The 27,584-nt window shown below is 37.8% G+C and overlaps 1 protein-coding gene across 7 annotated transcripts in view; it reads right to left on the reverse strand.

Moving 5' to 3' along the window:
- ATAD2B (ATPase family AAA domain containing 2B) overlaps nucleotides 1-27,584 on the reverse strand; it is a 70,393-nt gene that overhangs the window by 34,513 nt on the left and 8,296 nt on the right. For 6 of the 7 annotated variants that reach the window (XM_032443403.1, XM_032443404.1, XM_032443402.1 and 3 more), the window contains exons 2-16: nucleotides 21,627-21,781; nucleotides 19,525-19,571; nucleotides 18,327-18,480; nucleotides 16,473-16,575; nucleotides 15,828-15,936; nucleotides 14,444-14,560; nucleotides 13,949-14,024; nucleotides 12,177-12,275; nucleotides 10,993-11,104; nucleotides 10,091-10,206; nucleotides 9,153-9,327; nucleotides 8,311-8,399; nucleotides 7,115-7,274; nucleotides 6,112-6,202; nucleotides 99-410 (exon numbers count right to left, since the gene is read on the reverse strand). In XM_032443403.1, the coding sequence (XP_032299294.1) occupies nucleotides 99-410; nucleotides 6,112-6,202; nucleotides 7,115-7,274; nucleotides 8,311-8,399; nucleotides 9,153-9,327; nucleotides 10,091-10,206; nucleotides 10,993-11,104; nucleotides 12,177-12,275; nucleotides 13,949-14,024; nucleotides 14,444-14,560; nucleotides 15,828-15,936; nucleotides 16,473-16,575; nucleotides 18,327-18,480; nucleotides 19,525-19,571; nucleotides 21,627-21,781 (1,915 nt within the window). Of the gene's footprint in view, nucleotides 1-98; nucleotides 411-6,111; nucleotides 6,203-7,114; nucleotides 7,275-8,310; nucleotides 8,400-9,152; nucleotides 9,328-10,090; nucleotides 10,207-10,992; nucleotides 11,105-12,176; nucleotides 12,276-13,948; nucleotides 14,025-14,443; nucleotides 14,561-15,827; nucleotides 15,937-16,472; nucleotides 16,576-17,927; nucleotides 18,285-18,326; nucleotides 18,481-19,524; nucleotides 19,572-21,626; nucleotides 21,782-27,584 lie in introns of those variants that run through there. The other variant, XM_032443406.1, reaches the window with a different exon arrangement.

Below are 27,584 nucleotides of genomic sequence, written 5' to 3' on the forward strand. Positions count from 1 at the left end.
ACAGACAAACTGCATTCGCATTTGAATAAAACACAAAACCAAGGACATGTCAGGTTGTAGGTTTGCGATACACAAAAGTCAACTGACAACCCACATACCTTCACTTTTGTCACTCTGGCTGAGTTCAGCGTGAGGAAACACTTTGTGTAAAGCCTGAAGAAGGTCAGCGAAGGTACGTTCCAACAGTGGTCTGATCACAGGAGATAACGCATGTCCTGAAGACGTCACGGCACGTTGGGAAGCAGGCACAATGTTCTGCATTGCATGGTAAAAATCCTGCGCGCTGAGAACTACCGACGAAACATCAAGCTGCAGCTTCTGACTGCTCACATAAATCTGGGGGTAGCGTCGTCTCAAGGCGATCAAGGCAGCCTCAGTGCAAAGTGCTTTTATGTCGGCCCCACAGTACCCTGGTATACAAAAAGAATGAAAGAAAAACAAAACAACCTTCCATGAAATAGCACTGTTGTGCTGCATACATTTCAAACATGCCTACAGCTAAAAACAACCAGCAATACTTCGTTGTCAAGGTCCATAAAGCATCTGCCAAAACACGCCAGGCTATAATCCAGCAACAGCATTGTATCTCAAGAAATTGTGTACAGTTACACTGAAATACAAACTGAAATGAATCCTACACGATGGTTCAAATGACCTCTGTTTTCACTACACAGTGTTTATCTTTAGCTCATGGTTTTCAGTCTGTCATCACTCATCCTGTTTCAATACCGTCTCAAGCACACTTGCCATGTGTAACTGCTTAGCCCTGGGATTTTTGGCTTCGTGTGTTTGCTGTTGTTATACTTTGCTTAACATCTCTATGTGAATATATTTATTAAAAGCAAAGTTGTTTTGTTATACTGAATGAGCAGCTATTACAGACTGAGAAAAATAAGCACCATCAAGGAAAAAGGTTAATGAATAAAGGTTAATGAATAAAGAAGAGAAGGAATCTCTGGTTAAAAAGGCATACTGTAGATTCTTAGAAAAACCTGAGCTTCTACCATCGAGGAAAACAATTCAGACTCCTTACAGTTTTCTAACATTACCAATAAAAGAGTAGGAAAGCTACTAAAAAGCAGGACAATTCTCATCCAGCTTCTAGGTATCTACAGGTGGCTTTGCATAATTGCTTAATCGTTATTATTAAGAACCATAGATCTGATAATTATGAAATATTTAGGGACTTAATAGCTCTGTGTTTTTTGCAGTTCCAGTGGCTTGGGGTTTCTCCCCAGAGCTAGAGATTACATTACAAGTTTTCTCATATCTCTCAGCAAGACACATTAATGCGCTGCTGCATTTTGCAGCACGACAGCTCCATCTTTCAATGAATTTTTAATATTATTCCAGTGGAGCACAGTCACTGCAGGAAAACATAGGATATTGTACAAAGGTGTTGTCACCCTTCATAGTTTTGCAACCAAGTGTTTACAGATACTAATTGATCAGTTCTCTAGGTAAATTCTTGTGGCTCTTTTCCTTCCCCCTCCCCCACCTCCTCCCATTCATGCTTTTTCTATTCTATTTTTGTATCAGTTTTTTTTGGCAGCACCAAGTCCCAAAGGCAAAGCCTGCTGCCTTGCTTCTCTCCATCTAACGTTCTTGCAGTGCTCTGGGAATGCATAGTTCTACAAAAATCAATACAGTAAAAGGAACAAAGTTTATTCTACACACAGTGTTGAAAAATAAAGAAAGAAATAAAGAAGCAATTAGATGAGGGGGGAGAACAACCCTCATCTTTCAGTTACGTTATTTGGGGTTTTATAATACAAGATGCCAGCTTTCCAGCTACAAAGACAACTTGCATTGGCCGAGACTTAAAATTCCACCTGAAATTCTCGTATTTGTTCAAACATAATTCAAAAAACAAAAACCGACCAAAGAAAGAACGGCATGAATGTCAGACCTGTAATACAACTCCTAAGCTGTGTTCACAGAAAAGTTAGTCCCTATTACTATGTAAACTGCATGAGCACACAGGTTGTTTTCTAAGCAGCAGCCAGCAATTCACATTCACAACTTACCTTAAAATGAAAGAAATATATGTTACATTTGAAATCTGCTCAAATACGTCCACATACATTACTCAGCAAGTAATTATTTTCAGTTCTAAGGCTGTTTATTTATTTATTTACACCAACCCCAACCATGAAATCAAAACCATGCAGGCACACTTTGTCAACCACATGTACTTATTGAACAGTACCTGCAAGTCCATCTAACAAACCAAAAACAGGTTTTTTATCCAAGTTTTGCTTTGTTCTTTCAACATGAGTTAGCGTTTTCCCATTTAAATTAGTCTAATTAGCATGCAACAAGCGTTCTGAATTTAACAAGTCTGGGGGCACTAAAGCAAGGCTTAGATCAAAGATGTACAAGAGATATATAGAACTCCAGCGGCCTGTCACCTTAAAAACTAGTTCAGCATCTTTGCCACAGAAGATTCAGCAGCTCAGGAGCTCGGTCCTTTTCAATTTTTCTATTAATAAATGCTGTAATACCACTTTCTAACAGTCTTTTTAATCACCGCTTGCACATCTCCAAGGAACTGCAAAATTAGGAAATAATAGCCTGTAGCCTACTTCTAAAATTACATTCTCAGGTGATCAGATACACAATTAGTCTCCATTTCTATTTCTCATTTCTCAGGAGCAATTACATTTGAGGAGTAATAATTGGTGTCTCTTTCTAAGGGATTCTCTTGTGTACACTCTACATCCACTTCAGTGACAGGAAAATTGCAAAAAAAAAAAAACCAACAACAAAAACCATATCTTGTGAAACACTGAAGAGTTTTTTGTTTCTAAGAAGTAAACGCACACTGATAAAGATGTGAATAAACACGAGTAAAATGCTGTCAACAGGAATAATAAATAAAATGAGTCATAGCTAGATGAAATAATCTGAATTTATTTCTGTCTAAATTGACACTACTGAATCAAGGCTCAGTGCATTTATTTCCATCTTGAAGAATTCGCAAGGGATGCTCATTTTGGCAGGCAAAATACACTGGCACAACACATCAAAAAACTCTTCTCAAGAAGCCCATTTTGCTCTGCTTATCACCACCACACTGCGCTAACTAGTTTTGAAGCTCAGCTTTCAGAAAGCAGACTTCCAAAGAATGCATTTTGATCACTGAAATCTTACAAGTAGTATTTTACTGTTCCTATCCTGCAGATCCTGCAGGTACTATGTCCTCTCTAAAGTATCCTCTGCCCAATATCCACCCAAATATCTATAGCAAACTGCACCTGAGCTAGGCTGAACATCTAACTTAATGATCTTAACCACTGCTTTTACAATAAAGGGTAGCGAGGTGCTGAAGCTGGCTGGCCAGAGGTATAAGACCCATCCCTGGAGACACCCAAGGTAAGGCTGGACTGGGCCCTGAGCAGCTCATCTAGTGTAGGGGTCCCTGTTCACTGCAGGGGAGTTTGACTAGATGGTCTTTAAAGATCCCTTCCAACTCAAACCATTCTATGATTCTTCCAGTTTCTGCAGTACAGCTCTCTACAACTCCTCCAATGGAGGAAAGTAAGTTGGTCAAAGTTCAGTATTGTGAGAGAAATGAAAAACATTTTCTACACATTGGTGTTTTTCATACATTTGTGAAAAGTATGAAGCGCTAAAATTAACACTGTATCTTCCTTCTCCCACATTACACTAGGACAGGAAGACGATCTAACAAAATACTATGTTGTCTCAAAATGTTCCTTCAAAAGTAAGCTTAACAAGCACCTTGAGTACAATGGGTTACCTCTTCACAATTCTACTTAACATTATTTCAGAACACTCTTTACACTGTAAAAAAATTCATCTGCAAGGTGAAGGCATTCACACTTCATGTTGCCAGCACGTTCTGTTTCCTACAAGACTGAGTTAACAGCCTCACTACCTACAGAAAGTGATCGTTCAGAACAGTAAAGCAAGCACAAGAGAAAAGCAAAGATTATAAAGTTCAGGACTGCTGTGACCCATCTCCAGAACTCACTTACATGGCAAAAATGGTACTAAGTACTTGTGCTTTTTGACAGTAGTTGAAAGACATGATTGTGTGGTCTTCAGAGTAATTCCATGTCCTCCCCGAGCAGCTTCACTTGTCGCACACATTGTATTTACGTGGCAATTCACTGAAGTGTGATCATTAATTCTCACAAACAAAAATCTCCAAAAAGGCATCCAGAACACCTGGGACAAGAATCAGCCCTCAGAAATAACTTTTTGTGTGTGTGTGTTTGTGTAAGTCTTGGGATCTTTCCCTTGTAATATCACTGAAATTGTACCCCCGATCTTAGAAAGTTTTGAGTCGCACATACATCTGCTTCCCCAAAGTCATTTGCTTTGGTAGTATTTCAGCAAGTTTCTTCATTAGGATCCACATGCTTGTAAGTTAAGTGTTGCCAAGCTTGCTGAATTGGAGAGAGGTATAAACCATGCTGTGCAAAAAGCCCGCTGGGTGTAGGAAGCTTTCAGGGGCACAAGGGGAGGTTTTAAAATGGAAAAAGAAACCAAAGGCTATACACAAGAAGAAACAGACCAGCACGTATTCTTATCAGAGAGAGAAGTGGGCCGATAAGTTCAATTTGCAGGGACACAAAGAATCTGGAATGCCTGCTTAAATATTAGTTGCTGCAGAGTTGGCTTACAGAAACCATGATGCAATCTGAAGGTGAAGAAGATAAACCACTCTTCAACTCTTTTAAAAGATCTTTGTAATAGCCAAAAGGCTTTAATCTTGGATGTGAAAAAACATGTATATTCCATGACAGGGAACTGAGAAAATCAAGTGCACAGCAGCTGGACAAAAGGAAAGCCAAGGAAAACAGAAAATTTCCTCTGATTAGCTGGCTTCTCCACAGAACGGGTTTTACTGAGAATGAAGAATGTCTTCTGATCAAACCTACCAACAGCTCTCCTTATGGTCTGACCTTCTAAAACACACGATTGTGTTCTCAATGCAAAAATATGGTGAATTTTCAATGAAACAATTGACTTTTACATCAACTACTCCCCTCTCTCCCACTAAGCAGCATCATGTCTTTGCACAAATCAAGCAGAATTTACATGAAATGGGTTTGGCACATGCTGTCTTATACCCGGCAAAGCTTAAATTGGAGTTTGCTGGACAGTTATCTTTTCTCCTCACCAGAAGATGTTGAGGTCTTTGTGCATCAAAAGCGGAGGGATGCTGCTTCGATGATAGATGTCCCTGTGGATGAAGAGGATAATTCGGATGTACTGCAGCTGACTGAATGGACTGATGTTCAATTTAAAGTTCTTATTTCTCTGATGATGGGTTCCAATGCACAGATATTTGAGACCGTCCTTTTTCTGAGAACTTCAGTGCTTCTCCAAGCAGATGACTGACAGAGGATGCATCATTGCATGACAAATTGTTGAGAAGAGATTTGTGGTGTGTGTTTTAGGGTCACTTCCTCTGTTAAATTCACTATAAAAATATTGGGTTTTATTTCTGATTAGCTTTTAAGCAGCAGGTTTATCTTGAACAACCATCCTCCATTCAGTACAGCAAGTCTTTGGGCGCTCCATAGTTAACATACTCACGGTGTGGTGTTTTTTCCCTCCACCCCCACCTATGTCTACACTTTGTATGTTCTATGCTAGCAATCTGTAAAGAAAAAAAATCACCTTTAGAAAGGCTGAGTAGTCTGTGGGATTTCTGTCAGAGGAGAACATGCCAGGCAATGATAAAACAAGTGCAGATTCTTTTTTGTCCATATGTAGACAGAAAAAAACAACACATTTCCCTACCCCATCTGTAGGATTCTATTTAAATGGGAGATCTACCTGATGATTCCAATTCCCACTGCTATTCATTTCTTTTTGTGGGTATGCATCCTATTAAAGGACAAGTGGAAGTTGCAGAAAGGAATAATAATACTATTTTACCTTCGAACGACTGATTTTGTATTTCATTAAGACAGAAGCATGTTTTACCACACAAAAAAAAATAACACTGTTGAAAGTACAAAAGTTCAAAAAGGTAAAAACGATAAAATATCCTGATACATTTAATAAGCTTTCAAAGTTTCATACAAAGGAGAAAGCATATATTAGTAGAACTATTAACATGGTAACACTCACCAACACACTTTTCAGCTAGTTCTCCTAAGAAAGGATCTGACAGTTTGGGGTTCCAATCCCTGGTATGAATTTGTAAAATGTGCTTTCGTGCCTGATTTAAAAATGAAAATAAAGTTAGCAAGACAAACCCATGGCAGAAGATTTGAATATATTACTTATTCAAGTAAACATCAATTTATTTTCCCTTGACATGTGCCTGAAGTGTATAAAATGGAACTTATGATGCAAAGCTCTCCTGAGAACAAACGTTTTCCCCTCTTTTACAATTTTATGTAGCAACAGTAATCTTTTCATTATAGCAGTTATGTGTTTTAATTGTTTTGTCAACACCAGTATTACACGTGAACTGATCACAATTCATGTTCCTGTAGGAATTATCGTAATTTTATAACTGAATGTTTAAGTGCTGTATATGTGATTAACAGCTTCCGCTGCCAAATGCCTCACCAATTCAATTAATTTTTTGCTGAGTAGCACAGTATATACACATGAATTGCAAAACTATTTCATTTCAGAACTGTAAAGAATTCAAATAAATTAAAAAATAAACTTATTATGAATGCAGTTAAGTATGAATTCATGCAATATTAAGGCTGAATTCTTAAAAAAAATAGAACAAGGATCTGAAATATTCCTGTCATCTATAAATTACCTTTTATGTTTATGTGTACAATTTTTGTGCTTTCAGTATTATTTTCTTTTATTGTAACTTCCAAAATCTCTAAATTTGACATTCCTTATATAAATTCACACAAAAACACAGGTTTTAGCTAAGTTATCCAGTTTAATGCAAAAAAGTAAACCTTTGTTTTTATTTTAACTATATTCTGAAGATCTGGAGTTCAGTACAACTTCATATACACTATCAATGTGTTTTTACTAAACAAGTCTTCACCAAATTTAATATACTTGCCAGAACAAATGCAATCTGCTTTTCCTTATGAGCTTGGATGTCAGATATTCAAATGCCTTATGTTCAAGAAAAAATTACATTAAGTTTTACCTTTTGATCAGGCAAGTTGAAAAGAAATTCCCTGTCAAAACGACCAGGTCTCCTGAGTGCAGGATCTATAGAATCCAGTCTGTTTGTAGCACCAATAACAACTATCTCTCCTCTATTATCCAGTCCGTCCATGAGGGCAAGAAGAGTAGACACTATAGAACTAGAAGAGTTTTCAAAATAAATAAACAAAAAAATAGGGAACAGTGTAATGATTTTTGCTCTTACCCTCTTAATTTCAAAAACTACAAATGTCAAAGAATAACTGTGCAACTATTTCAAGTTTCAAACCAAGGAGAACTCTTGATATAATTTGTATTACTCTTAGCATAATCACTCCAGTATGCACTACAACAAGTTCAAACTTCCTTCTTTATAGAACGTTCTGGGGAATGTGAGCTCAGTTAGTCATTTACTGTGACTCTAAAGAGACCTCTTCCATTAATGGTGTATGCACCATCCCACTTAGAGCAAGTGGTGGAATAGTACCGTGTAGAAGAAAGGTGCATCAAAATGGAGCTACATACATCCCATAAACTAGCCTGCCGTCCTCAAACCTCCTTCCTTTTCCCCTCATTTGAGTCATGGGAGATGACAATATACCACAGTATGCTTATAATATGACAAACACAACCACGCTGCCATAAATGGCGCAGCAAGACTGAGACTGAAGGCAACCAGAAAAAAATACATCTAGCAGTTTTTTAAAAAAAACATGGAAGTAAATCAGGATAAACTTCTGCATCATCCAGTAATCAAAAGGACAGAGGTGTTCTTTCATGGAATAATACAATTGAAAAATCTCAGTGCATTTTCAGCTAATTATCCTATTAGGGTGGTTACAGATAACCTGCATACATACAAAACCAGCAACCAATCCTTAGTTGATACCTCAGCTGACAGGTTATCCACCACTACAAGTTGACTGCCAGAAAATTGCAGTCCATCTGAAAAGCTAAAAAGGTAATTTTCCAGAGCAAAAAAAAGCCTCAGCAATCTGTCTTTTCTCCTGTAATAGATCTTATGTAAGAGTAAAAATCATTCTTGAAAACTAAATAAAATTATGCTTTAGAATTTACCAAAATAACATGGTCCTGTATAGAGAAAAAAAATTTACTCTATGATACTTGTAGGTCCCCTCCAAATCATATTCTATTCTATAATGTATATTGCTTGATAGCCCACAAAAAAAATAATACCTGTGAATCTGGTCTTGCCTACTAGACCGAACTGGAGCCAAGCCATCAATTTCATCAAAGAAGATTATAGAAGGTCTCATCAAGTACGCCTGGTGTGCAAGAAAAAAAAATTGAATTCCACCATTAACTCACAATTACTCCATCAACATCAAAAATAGCAATAACATGCTAAAATAACACACACCACACACTCTGGTTAAAAGGTGCAGTCTGAAAATAAATTTTTTCAACAACAGTACTGTTTCAAAGGAAACAGATGCATTCTCCTTTGAATAAGCAAGATGGCACCAGTGTATCAGTTTTACTGTCTGAGAGATTCGAGACAGTACAGTTCTCATAAACTGAGACAGCTTACACTGAGTTACAGAAAACAGTATCTTATCTGCACACAATCCATTTGTTTAGGCATCTGTCTGTAAACAGCTTGTCTGTGCAACTGTCTCACTGCTTGATAAGACTCTCTCATCCATCTTTTTCCAAGCCCAATGAAGGTACTAAAATGCACACACAGCAGATGCAGTCCAGCATCCTCCTCTACATAGCATATCTTGAACATGACAGACAACTTCAAACTCACTGTCTCTTCTTTTTTTTTCCCCTTCTTCCAATTTTTACCCAATCTACTTTGTCCATTTTATTAACAGACAAGTTTAGAGACATCTTCCTCACAGTTCTCAAAGCAAAATAATGCTATTGTTTGTACATTAATTTAATATTTCATATAAATATATAAGCTATTTAGTATTTAATTTCATTTGCAAATAATCTGGGTTGCCTAGAACACAGTGCAGATACAATAACAAAAAAGCAGAGAATATACACAAGATTTATTTTTTTCTAACCTGATCAAAGAGGAGTCGAAGCTGACGTTCAGATTCACCAACCCACTTACTGAGACAGTCTGCTCCTTTCCTCATAAAGAAAGCCACCTTTTTGTCTCCTTGACTGCATTCATTAGCTAGAGCTCTAGCTACCAAGGTTTTACCTGTTCCAGGAGGACCATAGAATAAACAGCCCCTGAAGATAAATGGATCAACACAGTCACAAACTTATTTTACGTCTCCTGAAAAACTCCAAGTCAAATTTTATAATGAAGACAGGGAGCCTGGAGAAGAAAGACTTAAGTACTATTATTACTACTTAATGTATTCAACATGATTTCATAAAATCTATGTTTGTTTTATGCTTTCGTAGATAAAGCTTCAAAAGGATTGCTTTACTCTAGTTAAATAACTCCTCAAGCATTAACTGTTCAGTAATACTTCAAGGCAGTTTTTATTACTTCTTTGGAGACATTTACTCCTTCAAAATGACAAAGATATCTCAAAGTTTTCCTCTTATTTCAATTAGGTGTACCCATTTAAATATCACACTAAAATGGCTGATTAATTGACATTAAAATCATAACATTACTGAGATTACTTCAATTTTTTTTAAAAAATCAGCACTTACCTTAATTTTGTCAATCATTTGACAAAAGGATTGAAATTTAGAAATAGTCAAGATATTAAGGCTGCCTTTATAGTACATCCAAATTCATTCTTCAACCAAATCACAAAATAATTCACTTTACCACAGGAAAAGTGTATTAGATTTTTGTAACTCCTCATCCTGGTTATTACATTCTTATAGACATGTGGTGTGGCAGACATGTAAGTCTATTTTAACTGTAAACACTTGAAGGAAAGCAGCAATCTCTTACGTGTTTTCAAGTGAAGCATACTTCAAGTTTAATTGAATTTAAAAAAAAATACAAGAAAAAAAGAGCAAATACACCTACCTTGGAGGCTGAATTTTGAATTTCTCAAACACCTCCGGATAAAGCAGAGGAAAAACTACCATTTCCTTAAGTGCAAGGATATGGTGACTCAATCCCCCTATACTATCAAAACGCACCTTAGGAAAAAAAAAAAAGCAAAGCATGTATAAGGAAGAGCTTTTATGATTAGAGACTCTTTAATGAAAACTACATAATCAAAGAAAAACTGCAAACAACAACACGTTAATTAAAAAACTGTACTAAAGTTTGAGCTCACTGAAGTTTAAAAAGTTGACCAAGTCAGTTCTCAGTGACTGAGGTGAGGTTTATCTGGTTTGAAAATTAAGTGTGCCAGGGATGGCTGGATATCAACAGAGACAGAAATTTTAAGTTCAGGCATCCCATACCATGAATACACCTTCAGCACTTCTAGACATTGGTTTGGTTCTGCTAATAATAAAGCAAATTCTTCATGATACACACCATAAGCAACACGCATCATTGTTCCTGAAAAGGTTTTATCTTGGGCCAAACTGAGGGTTCCTGGACTATACACTGAGGATCCACACACACCATGCATGAAGTTTGCACAGGACCATGGCTAGCTCCACAGACAATGAGGCTTACACCTGTTCCTGCCCTGCTTATGATATCACATGTTTCTCTACTAGAGTAATTAAAATCTGGCTATAAACAAAGAAATCTAGTTGAGAAACAGGTTATTTCAGCTCATTTATGTTATGTATGCAGCCTGATGATTACTTAGAGGCCAAAAGCAAATGCTTTCTAGCACAAGATGATAAACAGACAACAGACTTTGAACAATCATAAGATATCAGTGAGTTTATAATTAATTTACGACTATTTCATTCTACTTATGCAAAACTGATGGAAGGGGAAAAAAAACTTCTAACTGAACTTACCGACTTATCAACAATCATGGGGTCAACATCAGCCAAGCTTGCACCAACTTTCACACGTTCCCGCAGGATTCCACTAGCTAAGTCTTCTGCTCTGAAGTTTAAAGGCAGGCATCTGTTCAACCATAACAAAGATCAAATATTGTTTTATTTCAATCGTTTTGCAGGAATGGGCAAAGATAAGAGAGCAAATGGCTTCATCCCTTGAATTAAAACGGACATCAGCCTAACCAATTTTCATCAAATTTCAAAACTTTATTAAGAGAAAAAAATTCATCAGGCTGAGTAAGAAGAACTTAAGAATAAAAACTAATTCTCCTAAGTATAATTGAAAATTGAGAGCACCTAATACGATGATTTTCCTAGTTTAATAAGGCATTAAATACTAAGGTTTTGGTATTCTTCTATATTTAGGAGCTCCTTAAACAGTGTTATGCTTGCAGTCTGTAGACCTAGAGTGGGCATATTATTTCTATTTAATACAGAAAAAATGCTGAGCAAAAAAAAAAATGAGACTATCTGCTGGCACTGATGAAATGAATAAATTCAGTAAAGTAAGAAAAGTATTAACGGAACGTATCAGAGTAAGGAAAACATTTAAAAAAAAGTATTTAGTTTTAAAAAGGTGAAGTCAAAAACAGTCTTACAGATCAGCCAGTCTTACAGACATGATACAAAAAAACTTCAAACACTTACTTCAGTATTTCACCAGATGAATTACCAAGTAAGAGAGGAAGAAAGATACCAGTAATACACTGGTAACACTTGCAATTAACACTTTTGGTAGCTGTAGCTGGGGGTAAAAAAGAAAACTGAGTTTTCCTACTAGCCTATCTATGGCAGTGAACAGATCTACCATTCTGAAGGAACAAGTGAAAAAATGCAAGGCCGAAATACCGTACATTGTGTTTACAATTTATGTACTGTTAAACAGGAAGAAGACAGAGCTGGTACTGGAGTATATGCTTCAAGTGACTGGAAGGAAGTACCAATGTAGTGGTGGGTTTCTTGGGCTTTTTCTGTTTGTTTATACACCAATAATAACAATATTTTTAACTGATATGAGTTATGTCTTGTAATCCATCTAAAGCTCTCTCTCACAACACAACACTATCACTTTGCAGTGGTTTATTTTCTGCTGCATAATAAAAATCAAACACTCTCAAAGACCCAGGATGATGTGGTACCTATTTCTTGCTCTGGCCATGCTTTTAGATTTTCTTCTTTCAAAACGTTCTTCATCTGAGGAAGTGGTGTCGCTGCTGTGAATGGCATGCTTCTTTCTCCTGTTGAAATGGCAAAATAAATATCAAACTCTGTCCTTTTCACAGTGGAACGGCATGTTTTGATTTTTTTTTTTTTAATTAAAAATCAAATTGAAAGGGCAAATACTATACTGCTCAGGTTTACCAGACACATGGAAATTGTTGTTATGTTAAGTATCAAAAGAATTGTGAGGAGGAGATAACATCATCATTTACAGTCTCAAGGATATCAACATGAACATCACTGGAACAGCAAATCCTTATAAGATGTGGTCCAGTTCACCTTAACAACAGTGAGTGTGATTAAGTATCCAGACCTTAAGTTGTTTATGTTCAGACAGCTACAAAGAAAAGTTTTCAAACACCAGAGTTATCCAACTCTAACATAACAGAAATACCAAGACCTACTTATTCAGTTCGATGCTTCCCTCTAAATATTCCTCCTTTAAAAATTCCATACCTCATACAGCAAAACTTCATAAATGGAGAGAATACATCTGAACAGCAGAAGTCTTACAAATTACCCACGTTATTCACGTTTCAACATCTGTCTGACCCATTTCTTCTGGTAGTACCACAATATTTCAGAAAGCTCTTAGAAAATACTACATCATATACATTACTTGATTCTCTGTATAAGAAAATGTCCGGTTTTTGAGGGTTTTTTTCTTGCTTTTTAGATTGGTGTGAAAAAAGAAGCTTTTTTGCAAAAACAAACAAGGATTGGCTAACAGAATAATTCATGCATTTTTAGTGAATATGGTGAGCTGCATCATCTGTAAGAACATGATAAGCATTGACAAGATGCTTTCTGCACAAAGAAAACAAGGACTAAAAATTAAATCCATTTTAAAACATACCAAAGAGAACACAAGCAATTGGGAATAACTTCTTCCAGAGTGTAAAACATGCTGAGAAGTAGAAATAAAATGGCAGTGGAAAAATAAGCATGTTAAAACCGAAGGGATATCTGCCTTCAAACTCTCTGTATCTTGCTAGCAAATACAAGTTCAGGGATTATCCAATCAAATGCTGTATATGCATGATAAGCAATAGTAACACTCTCCAAAATTATAAATGGTAATTAGTATTTCAAAGGAACTCATAGGATAGTAGGATTCTGCCACTAAGCAGAACCTTTGAAAGTTCTGAGCGAAATGATTCTCACACAAACAATCTAATCGAGTTTGCTAAATAAAAGCCTTTCAACTGCTTCCAAGAGAATCTGGTATACTAGAGATTTCTTGGACACAAAATATAAAGTCAAAAAACATTTTTAGCTAACTTTGTGTTAAACTGCTAATGCTACTTGCAACTTGAGTGAAAAGAAAGAAATTACATATTTTTTTAATCTTGTAGAACAGAAGAGGGGAGTTACTTTAACTGCTGCTTTAGAATTAAATACTAAATACAAACCCTTAAAGAAAAATTTACTGTGCTGTGCATGAATCTCTTTCTGGTACATGCAGCACACTTGCTTCCAGTCTGCTTCCAGACCTTGTCACAAAGCTTCTACTGCTATTGTGAAATGCTGTGAAATTCACTCTCATATGCTGATCAGGATCTCAACCTGATACACAATTCAAGACCCGTCCACGTGCATGAATGAAATGAACAACAAGAACATTTTTAAAATCAAAAGGTAATAGAAATGTACCACGCAAACAACTGTGTACCAAATGACTGACACTTACCTGATATGGCTTCTTCTTGCAGGAGATCTGTGAATATCAAACAGTGTATTTTCTCTCTTTTTTTGGTGAGCTGGCACTGAATGAGAGAGTGACAGGTTTGTAACATCAGTTAAAATAATAAAATAAACAGAGCTACAAAAATAGGAGTTTAACAACAATTTTACCACTGGTTTCTCCAACAACTCAAATTAAGAAATTTCTCATTTCAATTTATTAGGTTCCTTTCTGAGCTCATCTCTCGCCAACTACTTCTTTCCAATGCTGAGTGCAAGGCAGTTCAACGAGGCAGCAAGCACTAGAAATGCCCTCAGATGTAATCGCACTCACACAGTGAACAAGAACAGGCAATAACAGAAGTCACAAAGCACTGCATGGGATCTCTTCCAGTGATCAGGAGCAGTCACACTAATTCCCTTCCCATGCCCATGCCCATGGTGTTTCCTAGAAGTAAATAAAGCTTTAATAAAGCTGTACGAGCAGGGTCCAGTTCCTCACCTATTGGAGGGGCCTGATACCTTTCAACAGTTTTTCTCTGTCTTAGATTATATGGTCGGTCATTTTCTTCCCCTTCAGCTTCTTCTGCTTCTATATCTCCATCTTCTTCCTGAGACTCTGTTTTGAAAGGGGAAAAATTACAAAACTCATCTTCTTAACATCAGAACTATCCTCACCCTAAAAATTCATAATCTGATGGACACAGAGAATTGTTCCCCTCCTATTAATTAGTAGTAATTGGCAAGTCGCTAGAAATTTGAACATCAAGATAAATCTACAAACTTTCCACAAAATCTCTTCCAGTTTTCCACAGACAGTTCTGGAGAAGCAACAGACAAAATTAAGTATAATTAGATTAGTTTTAGTTGTGAAATACTGCAAATATCTGCTATCATTCTCCTTCAGTAACTATCCTCCAAGTTAAGAATAATGCCCCTCTCTCTTTTCACACAGTAGCCTGGGAAAATCAATATTTGACATAGAAAAATAACAGTAAGATTCACAGTATAAGTTTTACACAAAGCAAATGAGCACACTTTATACCAAGATTATTACCTAGATCTATCTGTTACTACAATCTGTATTTCTGTCCCTGGATCATGGAACAAAATCTGCATTCTTACTAACTGGTAGAGACCAAGACTCCTACAACAAAGTTTCAGTTTGAAATCAAAAGACACTGCACTGCATCCTGCATGCACCCCTAAAGTCAAGTTTGATCCTGACTTCCTTAGGAAATGAAGCATGCTGTTGACCATGCCTCAGAGTTAGCCACCATCCATTCTTTCTCCAGTACTTTTTGAAACCACTGACCATTTTCAAGCAACATTTTAAAAAGGAGAATTTTAAATACAGCTGCCTTGACAAGCCTTCTAAGATTCAGAAGACAGAAAACAGGCACTTCAGTTAATACCTTCACAAAAGGAAGGATGCAGAACCAACCTATAGATTCTTTCTGGTAAGGTATCCACTATTAGAGAAATAGTGAGTCAATCAGTACATGCACAGTTCTGGAGTACATACAAAAACACTGGTTTCATATAAGCACAGGATTCTTATAGGGAATATGAGAAAAGTGTCAATCATTTAGCAATATAGAAAACATGAGTAAAGGAAAGCAGAAAACACCTATTTAAAAACCAAGCTTTGTTGTACTACTTTCAGATAAACTTGAATTGGTTTTGTTCAAAGAAAACTACTTGCAGCAATCCCTAAATATTTACTTTTCCCAGTGCATGCTTCCTTGTAATTCTTTAGCTGTTTAATAGCTCTAAATTCAGATCCCAAAACAAATTATTCTCTGCAGTGTAATACATCACAAGTTTAGGTTGAGCAGAGCATTGAGCAGTGCAGCCAAACCCTTATGATCCTGTATAATCCATACCTTCTTCTTCACCTTCTGTGGACACTTCATGGTGGTTCTGAATGCCATAGCTATTTCTCCTCAGCGATTTCCTCCTTCTTTTTACTCGTGAATACATATCCATGTTCTCCTGAAATAAAAGTATCACACAGCCCATCAGTACCATCCCATGTCACACTGTTACTGCACAGTTCAGTAACACACTACATAAATTCTAGGCCTCAACTGTTTCTTCAACAGAGCCCACCAGAGACAGACTACAAAAGCACTTTCATTCTATAGGTGTTAAAACAAACCTCTCAGTATCCAGGCTATCTAATATACTGCTAATAGCAGTATGAGGTTGTTTTAGGGAACTAAACACATGACAGTCCTTAGTTCTGTTATCATACTGCCAGAGCACGCATCAAATCAAAAGAGAACCACCAGAGCAAATCAGATGGTCACAGTGGTCAATTTATCGATAAAGAACACATGATTTTGTTCTCTGCCAAAATACATATCATTTTCATTAATTTCCTTCCTAACTTGAGTTCAGTAAGTTTTCCAATGTCATCCTCTGATGAGGATCCACAGTTTTACTGACTTGCACACGGACAATACAAAAACAAATGTGCCCTCCCTTCATATTGTTTTCATCCAATAGATAAGAAATGCTCCACTTACAAACTCAGTATCTGTCCACATTCGCAGCCGTTCTACCTCTCCAGACCGCCTATTTCTCCTGATGTTAATATTATCCATCTCCTGTAGGACGGCCTCGGCAGTACTGAAATACATGCAACAGTTAGCAAAAAAGAATAGACTTAAAATAGTAGACACACAGAAGTCTTTATCATCCAACAGCTTAGCATATCTAATTATGGTCTTTTATGGTTATCTCAAGGTCAAAAAGGCGACTAAACATATAAATGTCTCAAAATATGACATTTTTAAGGTAGCTTTCTGAATCTAGCAATTAAGGAAAAATACTAACTGTAATAAAGAGAACTGAAAGATGAAGCTACAGAATATAACCTAAGGATTATGCATAAGAAAAAATGCCGATGCTCCAGGTTCATGTTAAACTATAATGTTTTAGAATATTTCTGTGCTTGGCACAGGTTGTAGCATGCAACATTTCAAACTGCTTAAGAAGGTACCAGACTTGTAGAGTAAGGAAATAAAGCTTTTTGTCCACATTATTATAATATTGGGAAAGCAGTCAATGCTTCACAACTATAAACTTTACAGCTTCCTACCTTGGCCTCAAAAGGACAAAATAAAGAAATGATTTAAAAACTATTAGATCAGTAATTTCACCATTCATTACTTGAGCTCAGTACTCTATCACTTCTTATCTACTATCTAACTGAATTACGTTTTCATTATCTAGAGTGTTTATAAAGAGACTGCAAAACAATCCGGGGTTGTGAATTACAGCCCTGTCCAAGAAGCTCTATTGTTAAGGAGGAAAACAACAGAGTAATTAGCAGAACTAATCCAAATCTTTGGCTGTTCTGACCACCTTGTTACTACCTTCTGCAGAGATTATGGTACATTTCATCTTGAATTCTACTATCACTGCATACTAACTATAAGGAGATACAAACTTTCACTTCTTTTAAGCTGCTTAAAAGTAAAACTGAATTGGGAAAACTTTTCTAGAGAGAAGTCAATGGAATTTCTGGTCACAGATGTCCGTAAACCTAAATGTTAAGTCAATATAAATTTGTAAAGTGATATGAAGTAGTTATTAAGTAAATAGAAAAGAAAATTTAATGAATCAAAGATTTAACAGAGTGTGTTTAGCAATAAAGATCGTACATGGCAATTCAATGTTCCTATCGTTTCTCAAGCTCTGGCAAGCAGACTATGAGAGATGTGACCATTGAAATCCATCTTATAGGTGGAAATATGCAGAAATAACAGTTAAGAAAAACATTTCTGGCTCCCATTCCCATGCTCAGACCAGACCGTGCCTCCCTCTCTGACCTACTTTGTCTGCACAAGTAAATGTCAAAAAGTAGTGACACTCCCCCCCCACCACGTGAATTGTTAACAAATGGTAAATAAAGCAAAAACAAAAACAACAAAAAAGAAAGCTACAAACTTTTGATAATTTTATGATCCAAAACTTACAAGCAATATCTGTAAACCTTTCTATGCATTGTTGCTAGTCGCTACTTCAGAACACATTCAGATATCACTATGCGAACAGGTTACTAAGAGACAAACCAGGGTGTGGATTTACAGCATGTCAATGAGCCCGCAGTAACTGCCAACATACACAGCTTTATCAAGGGGGAAACACAAAGGAGTACCAGACACCAGGAGTCCAGCAGGCTGCTTTGCATTTAGAGCATGGGTAAAACTGGCAGTTACATCATGGGACCCAGCCTTTAACTCAAACCACAACCCAGCCAGCCTCAACACTAATATGTTTGCACAGTAAAACACAAAGATGGCACTGGAAGACAAGGTTTTCTAACTATAAAAAGCAGGCTGTTTTGTGAACACAGCTGAAGCATCCCCACATACCTGTTGACTAGCTGATCAAACAATAAACTCTGATTCAATGTTTCAAATCTGTTTTTCCTGGACCGACAACTTTTTCTGACTTCTATATCTCCGTTTATGCAAGCATGGTCCCCATCTCCCTTTTTTTCCCCTCGAAGGGGATGGCTTTTGAGAGCTAAGAGAAATTTGTATTACTACTTTAAAATGCAGTTCAAGAACATTTTCACAAACAAAAGTTAATAAACAGAATACTTAACAAGGACAATAAACCAGAAGTTATTATGGAGCACAATAAAAGCATCCTTACATTCACTTAGGAAATACATACTTAAAATTCCAATCAAAGTTGTTCTTTTGAACCGTTTCATCAGGCTTAAATTTGTTTCCTTATAAAATCGATCTTATGACTGAAATTTGGTATTGAAATATCCTCTCATTATTTTTAACTTGATGTTAATGCTAAATGCGCTCTTGGCCCCCAGCTTCAATTCTTAGGCTTCCAAATACAGCCTCAAGATGTCAGATACAACACATCAATTTCACACGTCTGTGCCAGCCACTCTGTACAGAACCAAGCAAAGAGAGGTTCCCCGTCCTGATTGTCCCTCAGGTACCACAGTTAATAAATAATAAAAATAGCAAAAATGCTTAATGAAGTAACATTTACACAGAGTCAACACAGAATTAAATGAGACAATTTATGCAAAGGGGACACAAAGGACAAAGTGGCTCTCACTGAGATATGAAATGAGATGACGAGTGAAAAGGAGAATCACATAGGAAAGCTGTACTAAGGCAGAAGGAGCTGCAGACAAGGCAGGTCTCTCCAGCAATAACAGAGTAAGTAATGCTAGGAGCCACAGAAGGCCAATTCTTAAACAATCAGAGAGTGTAAGGAAATTAAAGACACTAGCTGCGAGAGGAAGGCCAAAATGAGTTCCCAATACTAAATTTGGGAATTAAAGAAAACATCACAATTATGGCCAATAGGTCTGAATTGAGAAAAGAAATGGAACTGCATCTGAGAATGTTCTCCGTGTCAACAGAGAGCATCCAAGATATTAACAGAAGAAAGCTGAGCCAAAACAGTAACATTTCAGGTCAAAATAGCATAGGTAATTAGTGAAGTTATTAGAAAATATATGCAACTGAAAGTCATTGACATAAAATTGTTAGATGTAGAAGTAGATACCAACGTGGTCCATTGTAATGCACTTACATAAGCTACGTCCATTTGGTAGTGTAGCACCAGGTGGAGAAGTTAACCTAGGAAACAATTAAATCAGACAAACAAACAACATCATAATTCCTCAGCCAAGCAAATGTTACACAGTGCAAATAAAACCTTAGAAGTTAAATGCAACGTTGCACAATAAACCAAGACTTCAAAATCATTGTGAAACTAAGAGCAGACTTTTCGTCTCTGAAGATTCTGCTTCATGCCCAATGTCAGAATGAGGGCAAAACTGCCAAATACCAATTACACGAATCCTCCCAATTATCCAAATATCTCTTATTAATCCTTCCAACATTCCCTCATGCCATGTCCTACTATTAACTCTCCCTTTCTGCTTCAGAACAGGATCTTGATATAGCTCTTCAAAAGCAATTAACATTTAAGCACTTAGAATAAACTAGGAGAAGCAAAGAAAGCTGTTCTGTAGTCACACACTCACAGAAAAAGAAAATTTAATAAAATTAAGAACTGAATAAGATTATTTTATGCCTGGTGTGCTTCAATCGGGAAAGAAGTAATTTCAGGTTCTCTATCAATTCTTTTTAAATTAACTTTTCAGAGAATTAACCTCTACTATTCCGCAATTAAAGAAAACTACACATTCCGAATTCTTCTGAAATGTTATTGCCTAAGCAACCACTCATTCACTTTTAAAATACCTCACATTGTTTCACTATTAGACATTATCATTCTGAAAGAATAGTGGTGTGGGATAGAACCAAACGAGAACTCCACAGCTATTAGCACACTGTTAGAAGCAATTTTGTCAATATTGCTATTAAAAGCGAGTCACGTAATAGAAAAAAAAATACGTGTTTTTCATCTTCTCCACTCTAAGCAGAACTCAGTACTTTAAAGATGAGTGACCTGTAGTGTACAGTGCACACCAGTACTGGACAGGAAGGGGCACCTTGTTCTCAAACTCAAATCTACAGTAAATTTCATAGGAAAAAATAAAGAGGAGAACTAAATAATAAATGGAATCTGAGCTTGAATTTGACCAAGAGTTCAACATATTACAAACCATTCAATTTAACAGAAGATGTGGGCTTTGGCTATTATTTTCCTACCAAATCCATATAAAAGAAAGGTAATCTAAGGGCTTGTTGCAAGACTTTGCAACAATTCCACACATTTTTGAAAGCCACATTTAAATACATCCAAGTTTCCAATCATGTTTTTCTGGACAGATACTTGACGTTTTTTTTTCAGAAACCACAACTGAAGAAATGAAACTTGATTATAATGAAAGGCTCGGGAACTAAACCTTGGCGAAAAGTCTTAAAGACTCGAGATCATTATTAGGGACAGCACTTCAGATTTGGGCCAAAAAGACCAAGAAAAGCTCAGAAGCAAAGAGGAGTCACAGTGCGTTTCCTATAAAGAAACGAGAGCAACAGTAACCTGACCAAGTTCCATCTGACACAGTGATCTAAATTCTCCCAACTGCGTTATTTTTCTCTCTTAGAGCTCCTAATAAAAGGCATGAATCTCAAAGATATTCAATTTATTTTGTTTTAAAAGGGAAAAGCAAGAAGAAACAGAAAAAAAGAATATATCTACTTAAGCTTTACAGAGTTTTCGAAATATCAGTTGACAGCCCTGTAGTGAATTACAGTCATTCATATATACAAAGTGCGGAGAAAAATAGTTGTGATTCACATACAAACATGAAATACCCATCTACAACAACACTATTAACCAAATGTTCATTCTGCAGGAACATACAGTCTGTGACATCTCATAATTACTTGTAATTGTGTGAAGAACCTTACGAACAAAGAATGGCTTTTAGAACTATGAAGAGATAGAAAATGAAACAAATTACTTCTTTTTTGGATTATAAGAACATGGCATGACTTAGGACTTATTTAATACAACACAGTAGTTTATTCAGGTCCTTGTAACCAAAAATAGGGAAGAGTAACTTTCTTTCCATTGTCATTTTCTGCCTCTCTTCCCTGTCCATTTGGAGCTCATCAAAAATACCCTCAAGCTGCAGCTCACTGCAGAACTAAGCAAAGTGCATTATGAACAGAAAAAGAATTGAACAAACTCGGTACTTTCTTTTAGTATCAAGTTACCTGGACTGTCCAGCTGAGATGCTCCATTCCTCTCGCTGCCCAGCACTGCGCGATTTTGATTTCTCTTTGCACACAGGATCCGCATGTTTCGAGGTACGTTTGGCAGGAGGAGATATGTGGCTATCGCTCAAACTACCATCGCTACCTTCATCTTTCTGAAAATGAAGAAGCGCCATTAATTGGCTTGTATTTTATATATCCTTATTAAAAATAAAAGAAAGAAATTAAGCTTTGTAAAATAGAACTTTAATGTACTGTACTTTACCCACTTTATTTTGTATATTATACATGACGCTGTTACCCTTACTCCATTGTAAAAGAACTAATAGTGAAATAAAAGACTGAGGAAAATTAATGCGCTTAGAAACAGAGCAGGAATTCATCTTACTGATATTATCTTTGCATTTAAAATGCTGAAACAGTGACATTATAATCTCCTTGGGTGCTATCCAGAGGGACCTGGACAGGCTTGAAAATTGGACTTGATGAACCCAATGAGGTTTAACAAGGTCAAGTGCAAGGTGTTGTACTTGGGTCGGGACAATGTACAGAATGGGAGAACTCAATCTTTAATCAAAGGGCAGTGAGGCCACGGCACAAGGTGCCAAGAGAGGTTGTGGGTGCCCCATCCCTGAAGGTGTTTGAGACCAGGCTGGATGAAGCCCTGGGCAGCCTGAACTGATGGGGGCACCCAACCTACAGCAGGGGGTTGGCAGGAAGCAAGCCCCTTGCTAAAGCAGGTACCCTATAATAAGTTAGGCAGGATCCGGATGGGTCTTGAATACCTCCATAAAGAGAAACTCCACAACCTCTCTGGACAACCTGCTCCAGAGTTCCGTCACCATCACCATAAAGAAGTTCTTCTGTTTGCTTGTATAAACTTCCTATGTACGAGTTTTGGGTCGTAGCTCCTTCTCCTATTGCTACACACCACCAAGAAGAGCCTGACCTCATTCATTTGCCTCCCACAACCCTTCAGACTTTTATAAGCATTAATGAGATCCCCACTCATTCTTCTTTTACCCAAGCAGAACAGACCCAGGTTACTCAGCTTTTCCTCTTACAGGACATACTCCAGGCCCTTTATCATCCTTGCAGCCCTCTGATGGACTCCTTCTAGGAGATCCCTGTCTTTTTTCAACTGGGGAGCCCAGAACCAGACCGAGTCCACACAGCGTTCTAAAGTAGCCTCACCTTACTGTGCATAGCAGGAGGATCACCTCCCTTGACCTACTAGCCATGCTCTTTTTAATGTGCCCCAGGATACCACCGGCCTTCCCGGCCACTAGAATTATAAACTCCCTGCTTTATAAATTCTTAATTCAGAGATACACGCGCAGATCTTGGTTAAAAAGCTAAATATCTACTACAAGAGAGTAACAAGCCTCTGAGTATTGAGATCTGGGAACTGTCAGAAAGCACTTAAAGCTAAGAAGAAAAGACAGTTTTACTTATACGCAAGGAGATGATGGTGGAAGTCCGGTTTATTCATCCAGCTTAACTGCAACAACAAACCGTTTTGTTCTACAAGTAATTCAAATTCTGGATCACAAAAGTATTCAAGAAAAAAAGAAGATGAAAATGCTTTTTGTAAAGCAGAATGATCACAGCACATTTAGAAAGCTGCAAAGCCTAAAGCAAAGCAGATGCAGGGGAGCAGCTCAGTAACAGAGCAGACCCAAAGGAGCTCAGCACCAGTGAACTTGCCAACCTCCTTTGATCTTGCCCTGATGTTATCTGACCCACCCAGAAACCAAACCAGCTCACTGAGGCCTCACAAGTTCATTTTCTTTCAGCTGGATTGGTTTCTCAGCTGCTTAAAGAGCTGAATTATTACATTAAGAGATATTAGATTGTAACTACCCACGTTCCTTTGTCGTTTAAGTTGTTTTAACCACGGCAGCTATTTACCTGGGAGCAGGGAAAGCAGGACGTTCCTAATAAGATTCAGTCTTGGGAAACCTTTAACCCTTGTCAACAACAAAACAAAACACAACAAAAAGCAAAACAAAAACACATCCTCTTCTTCTTCACTGCTTCACTTCTTCAGGAAGTGCATCCATTTACCTCCAATCCTTATATTATCTCTACTAGAAGACTACAACCAGGAGTTCGCATGAAACAGGATCTGGGGTCAAACCCTCAGACTGAGGCAAAGTGACAGCAGAGATGAGAGCTCCCTTCCCAAACACAACCCCCTGTACTTCACACAGTGACACCCCACCAGCCCTGTCATCCAGCTGCTCTGCATGGCACCCACAGAAAAGTGGCTTATCACAGTTCTGATAACTGAACGTGTTCCATTTGCATACTGTAGGTATTTGTGCTTATCCATTAACCAGAAACAAGCTTATTTGCGGACTTACGCAAGTGCTGCATTGCTAAAATGTGTGTCAGTAGGAACTTTCTCTGCGCAATTACCAAAGCAGAATGAAAGCAGAGCTTCAAGGGAAGCCACAGAACCAGTTTCAAACCGGCTAAGCCAGAAAGAGAAAATGAAGCTAAGAAAAAGGAACAAACAAGTAATGATGCTTTATGAGGGGTTTGTGAGCAGGGAAATACATAACGCCTGTTCTCCTACGCTCTGTCTGTACTCCTTCCCATGCAAAGATCTTAACTCCTCCCAGGTCTCCTACAAGCACCTTTGTTTGCACTTCCTCCAGTCTCCCGCCTCCGGCCTGGCTGTTGTTCCTTGTTCCCCAGCCATTCCTCCTGGCTATTTAGTGAGGAAAGGAAATATGCCACGGCAAGCTACTGCCAAGCTCTGTGCACACTGAGCAGCCAACCAGCAGCTAAAACACAACACCAACCTTCAACCCAGGGATAGAAGGCGCTGCTTTGGGTCTCTGCTTGCTACCTCACAAAATACATCATAACCGAGTAACACTGAGATCTCTACTACTATCAGACAGGAAAACCATCTCATAAATACAAAGCCAGTCTGGAACTGAAGACAGTTAAGCCTAAATACTAATCTAAGTAAGAACACTAACATACAAACTATCTTAACTGAGGCAATGACAAAGCCACAACAGTGCGAAATCAATACACATTTATCTGTATTAATAAGTCTAGAAACTCCCTTTTCCAGTCAACACTCCACGGAATCAAACCCCACCAAGACAACATCCAGACTTTTCACCTACCTACAGTAGAACATGGAGATAGAGATCTCATTACTCTCAAGTGATTAGCCAGATGGGATGTGCGTGAACAAGAAAATAAATTAATCTTAATTTGAAAAGCCTTTATGAGAGCCGTCTTCCAGTCGCTTCCTCCCATTTAGAGCAAAAGAGGTCTAATGATTCCACTGCACTCAACTTGCTCCCTCAAGAAACTGGGTCTCAAATCATTTCTATCTTTAATGATTAAAAACAGTACTTCGGTTTCACCCAGAAACTTATTACTTAACGGTACACACTGCGAGTATGTTCAGGGACTGGGAAGGAAAATGTACGATAAAAGTATCAAGCCTAGAAATTGTGCCGCTGTAGAAGCAGGAACCAGCACACTGAATTCAAAGCTCTTAATGGAACACTGGCACTGAAGCAAGTCCGCTCACATGCTGAGAGCAGAGCTGCCTCCAGAATTCAGGAAATCCTAATTATGCCAGAAAATGCCTGAAAGCGTATCAACACCACACAGTATCAGTGCTGAGAGGTGAAAAAAACACTATCGGATAAACCTGATTTAGCACAATTCTATTTATCTGCCATTAACAAGAGACCCAGAGTAGTCCAGATATGATCCACAACCCAGTGCATCACTGTATATAAAGCTGTCTTGCTAATAATGGGCTAAGAAGTAATTGAAGTTAAGAAGACAGCACCAGCAATCTACATTGGAGAAACAACATTCACTGTCATAGAATCATAGAATTACCCAGGTTGGAAAAGACCTTGAAGATCATCAAGTCCAACCGCAGCCTAACCAGTACCCTAACTCTAAAAACCCTACACTAAATCATATCCCTGAGCACCACATCCAAACGGCTCTTAAACACAACCAGGGATGGCGATTCAACCACCTCCCTGGGGAGCCTATTCCAGTACCTAACTTCCCTTTCTGTAAAGAATTTCTTCCTAATATCCAACCTAAACTTGCTCTGGCGCATTGTCATGGAATATCCTGAGTTCAGAGAAGGGCTACATGAGAGTCCAACTCCTCCTCCTCCTTTATGGAGGTCTCCTCTTCAAAGAGCTCCAGAGCTGAAGGCCTCACGAGCTCAATGAATGGAAGGACTCTAGATCTAGATCTAGATGAAGACTCTCAGCAAGACTGGAGTACACGTGCCATGGAATGGTTTGGTTTGGTGGGGTTTTTGTATTTAAATAAGCTGAATCTTCTGGTCAGGAGAACATCTGTAGGACTCCTCTATCAGTCCGAATACCCCAAAGTAATTATAACACAGAAGACTCGGTGATAGATGATGAGTTATCTAACACTGCCATCTTGAAGAACACCGACTCAAGTCCATCTTGACCTGGCTGAAGCAATGACACTATAATAAAGCACAACCCCATCCGGCAATTTCAGAAAGAAGCATTTGGTTTGCTACAGGCCCAACTGTATTAAAAAACAGGCGTGCAGACAGGCTGATATATATTTGAGCTTTCCACTATGGTAAAACTCGCTCTCCTTGCCATGCCTTGTGCAGGTCACACCCTTCCTCTGACTAACTCTCCCACACCCAGAATGTTACCATGATTGCTCCTGTGGCTTCACAAATCAGACCTGAGATACCAACACAGTATTTTAATTCTTTCAGTTATGCTTTTCTCTTTTCTATCATCTCTGCCCACGTCTAAGACGTGAAATAAAGACCAACCAGCACTCAATTGATTAACAGTATTCCTCTGCACTTCAGACAACGTACAATCCATTACAATGTACAATCCTGCTTCTTCTGCACTTCATCTGTAATGTCATTTCAAACACATGAGAACAAAACGGAGCCTGTCCTGTGATTCCGGACAAATCACCTGCTCCCCTGCATATCAGTTCCTGCAAAAGGTAAGATGTGCGGATTAAGACATCGGCTTGGGCAGATCTACTGCATTGAAGACCTACTTTGAGATCCATTGTTGAAAGTGAAGCAAGAGCCAGGCATCCCACTTGATGCATTTTTGGGTTAGACACACTAAGCAAGTAGAAAAGCCAAAACATTTCACAGGCTGAGTTACTTTTGTTTTTTCCCTGGTTTGATTACAAGTTCTAGCAACAAAACCAAGCAAGTTTTCTGCCATAATCATAGAATCATAGAATTAACCAGGTTGGAAAAGACCTTGAAGATCATCAAGTCCAACCGCAGCCCAACCATAGTACCCTAACTCTAACAACCCTCTGCTAAATCATATCCCTGAGCACCACATCCAAACGGCTCTTAAACACAACCAGGGATGGCGATAACTATGATAATGTCATCTGACTATAACCAAGTAAAGCCCTTCAAATCTTACCTCTACTGCTGTCATTTGGTTTTTAGCTTCTTATCTTCTGGTTCTAGCTCCCAAATCCCCACTTGTATGCAGTCATTTCTCTTGATCTTACCACAGGCGTTAAGAAAGAATAGCATGACTTATGTTCAAGAAGTATTTGATGATAAAGGAATTAATAACTACAACTGCTGTAATTTATTGGTGGTGATGGTACTAAAGAGTGCCTCAACTGCAAGTTGAGCAGAATTCTTTTAACATTCAGCTCCTGCATTTAGCCTTCAGTAAATGATACTTAAGTCAGCAGTAGCCATCAAGAATATAAAGAACACCATCAACTTCTTCCCAACTCATTCTTCCAAAAGAAACACCTCCTGTACGAGAGTTGCTTTCATTATTACAATAGATTTCTACTTTATTTCCTAGAACTCTCCAACCCAAGATCTTGAAGAAATGGGAAAGCTTTCGATTAAAGAGTTTATAGCATAAAAACAGAAAACAAGCCTGCTTGTTTACTGGGTAT

The sequence above is a fragment of the Coturnix japonica genome, chromosome 3, assembly GCF_001577835.2.
Source record: "Coturnix japonica isolate 7356 chromosome 3, Coturnix japonica 2.1, whole genome shotgun sequence".
NCBI classification, from domain to species: domain Eukaryota; kingdom Metazoa; phylum Chordata; class Aves; order Galliformes; family Phasianidae; genus Coturnix; species Coturnix japonica.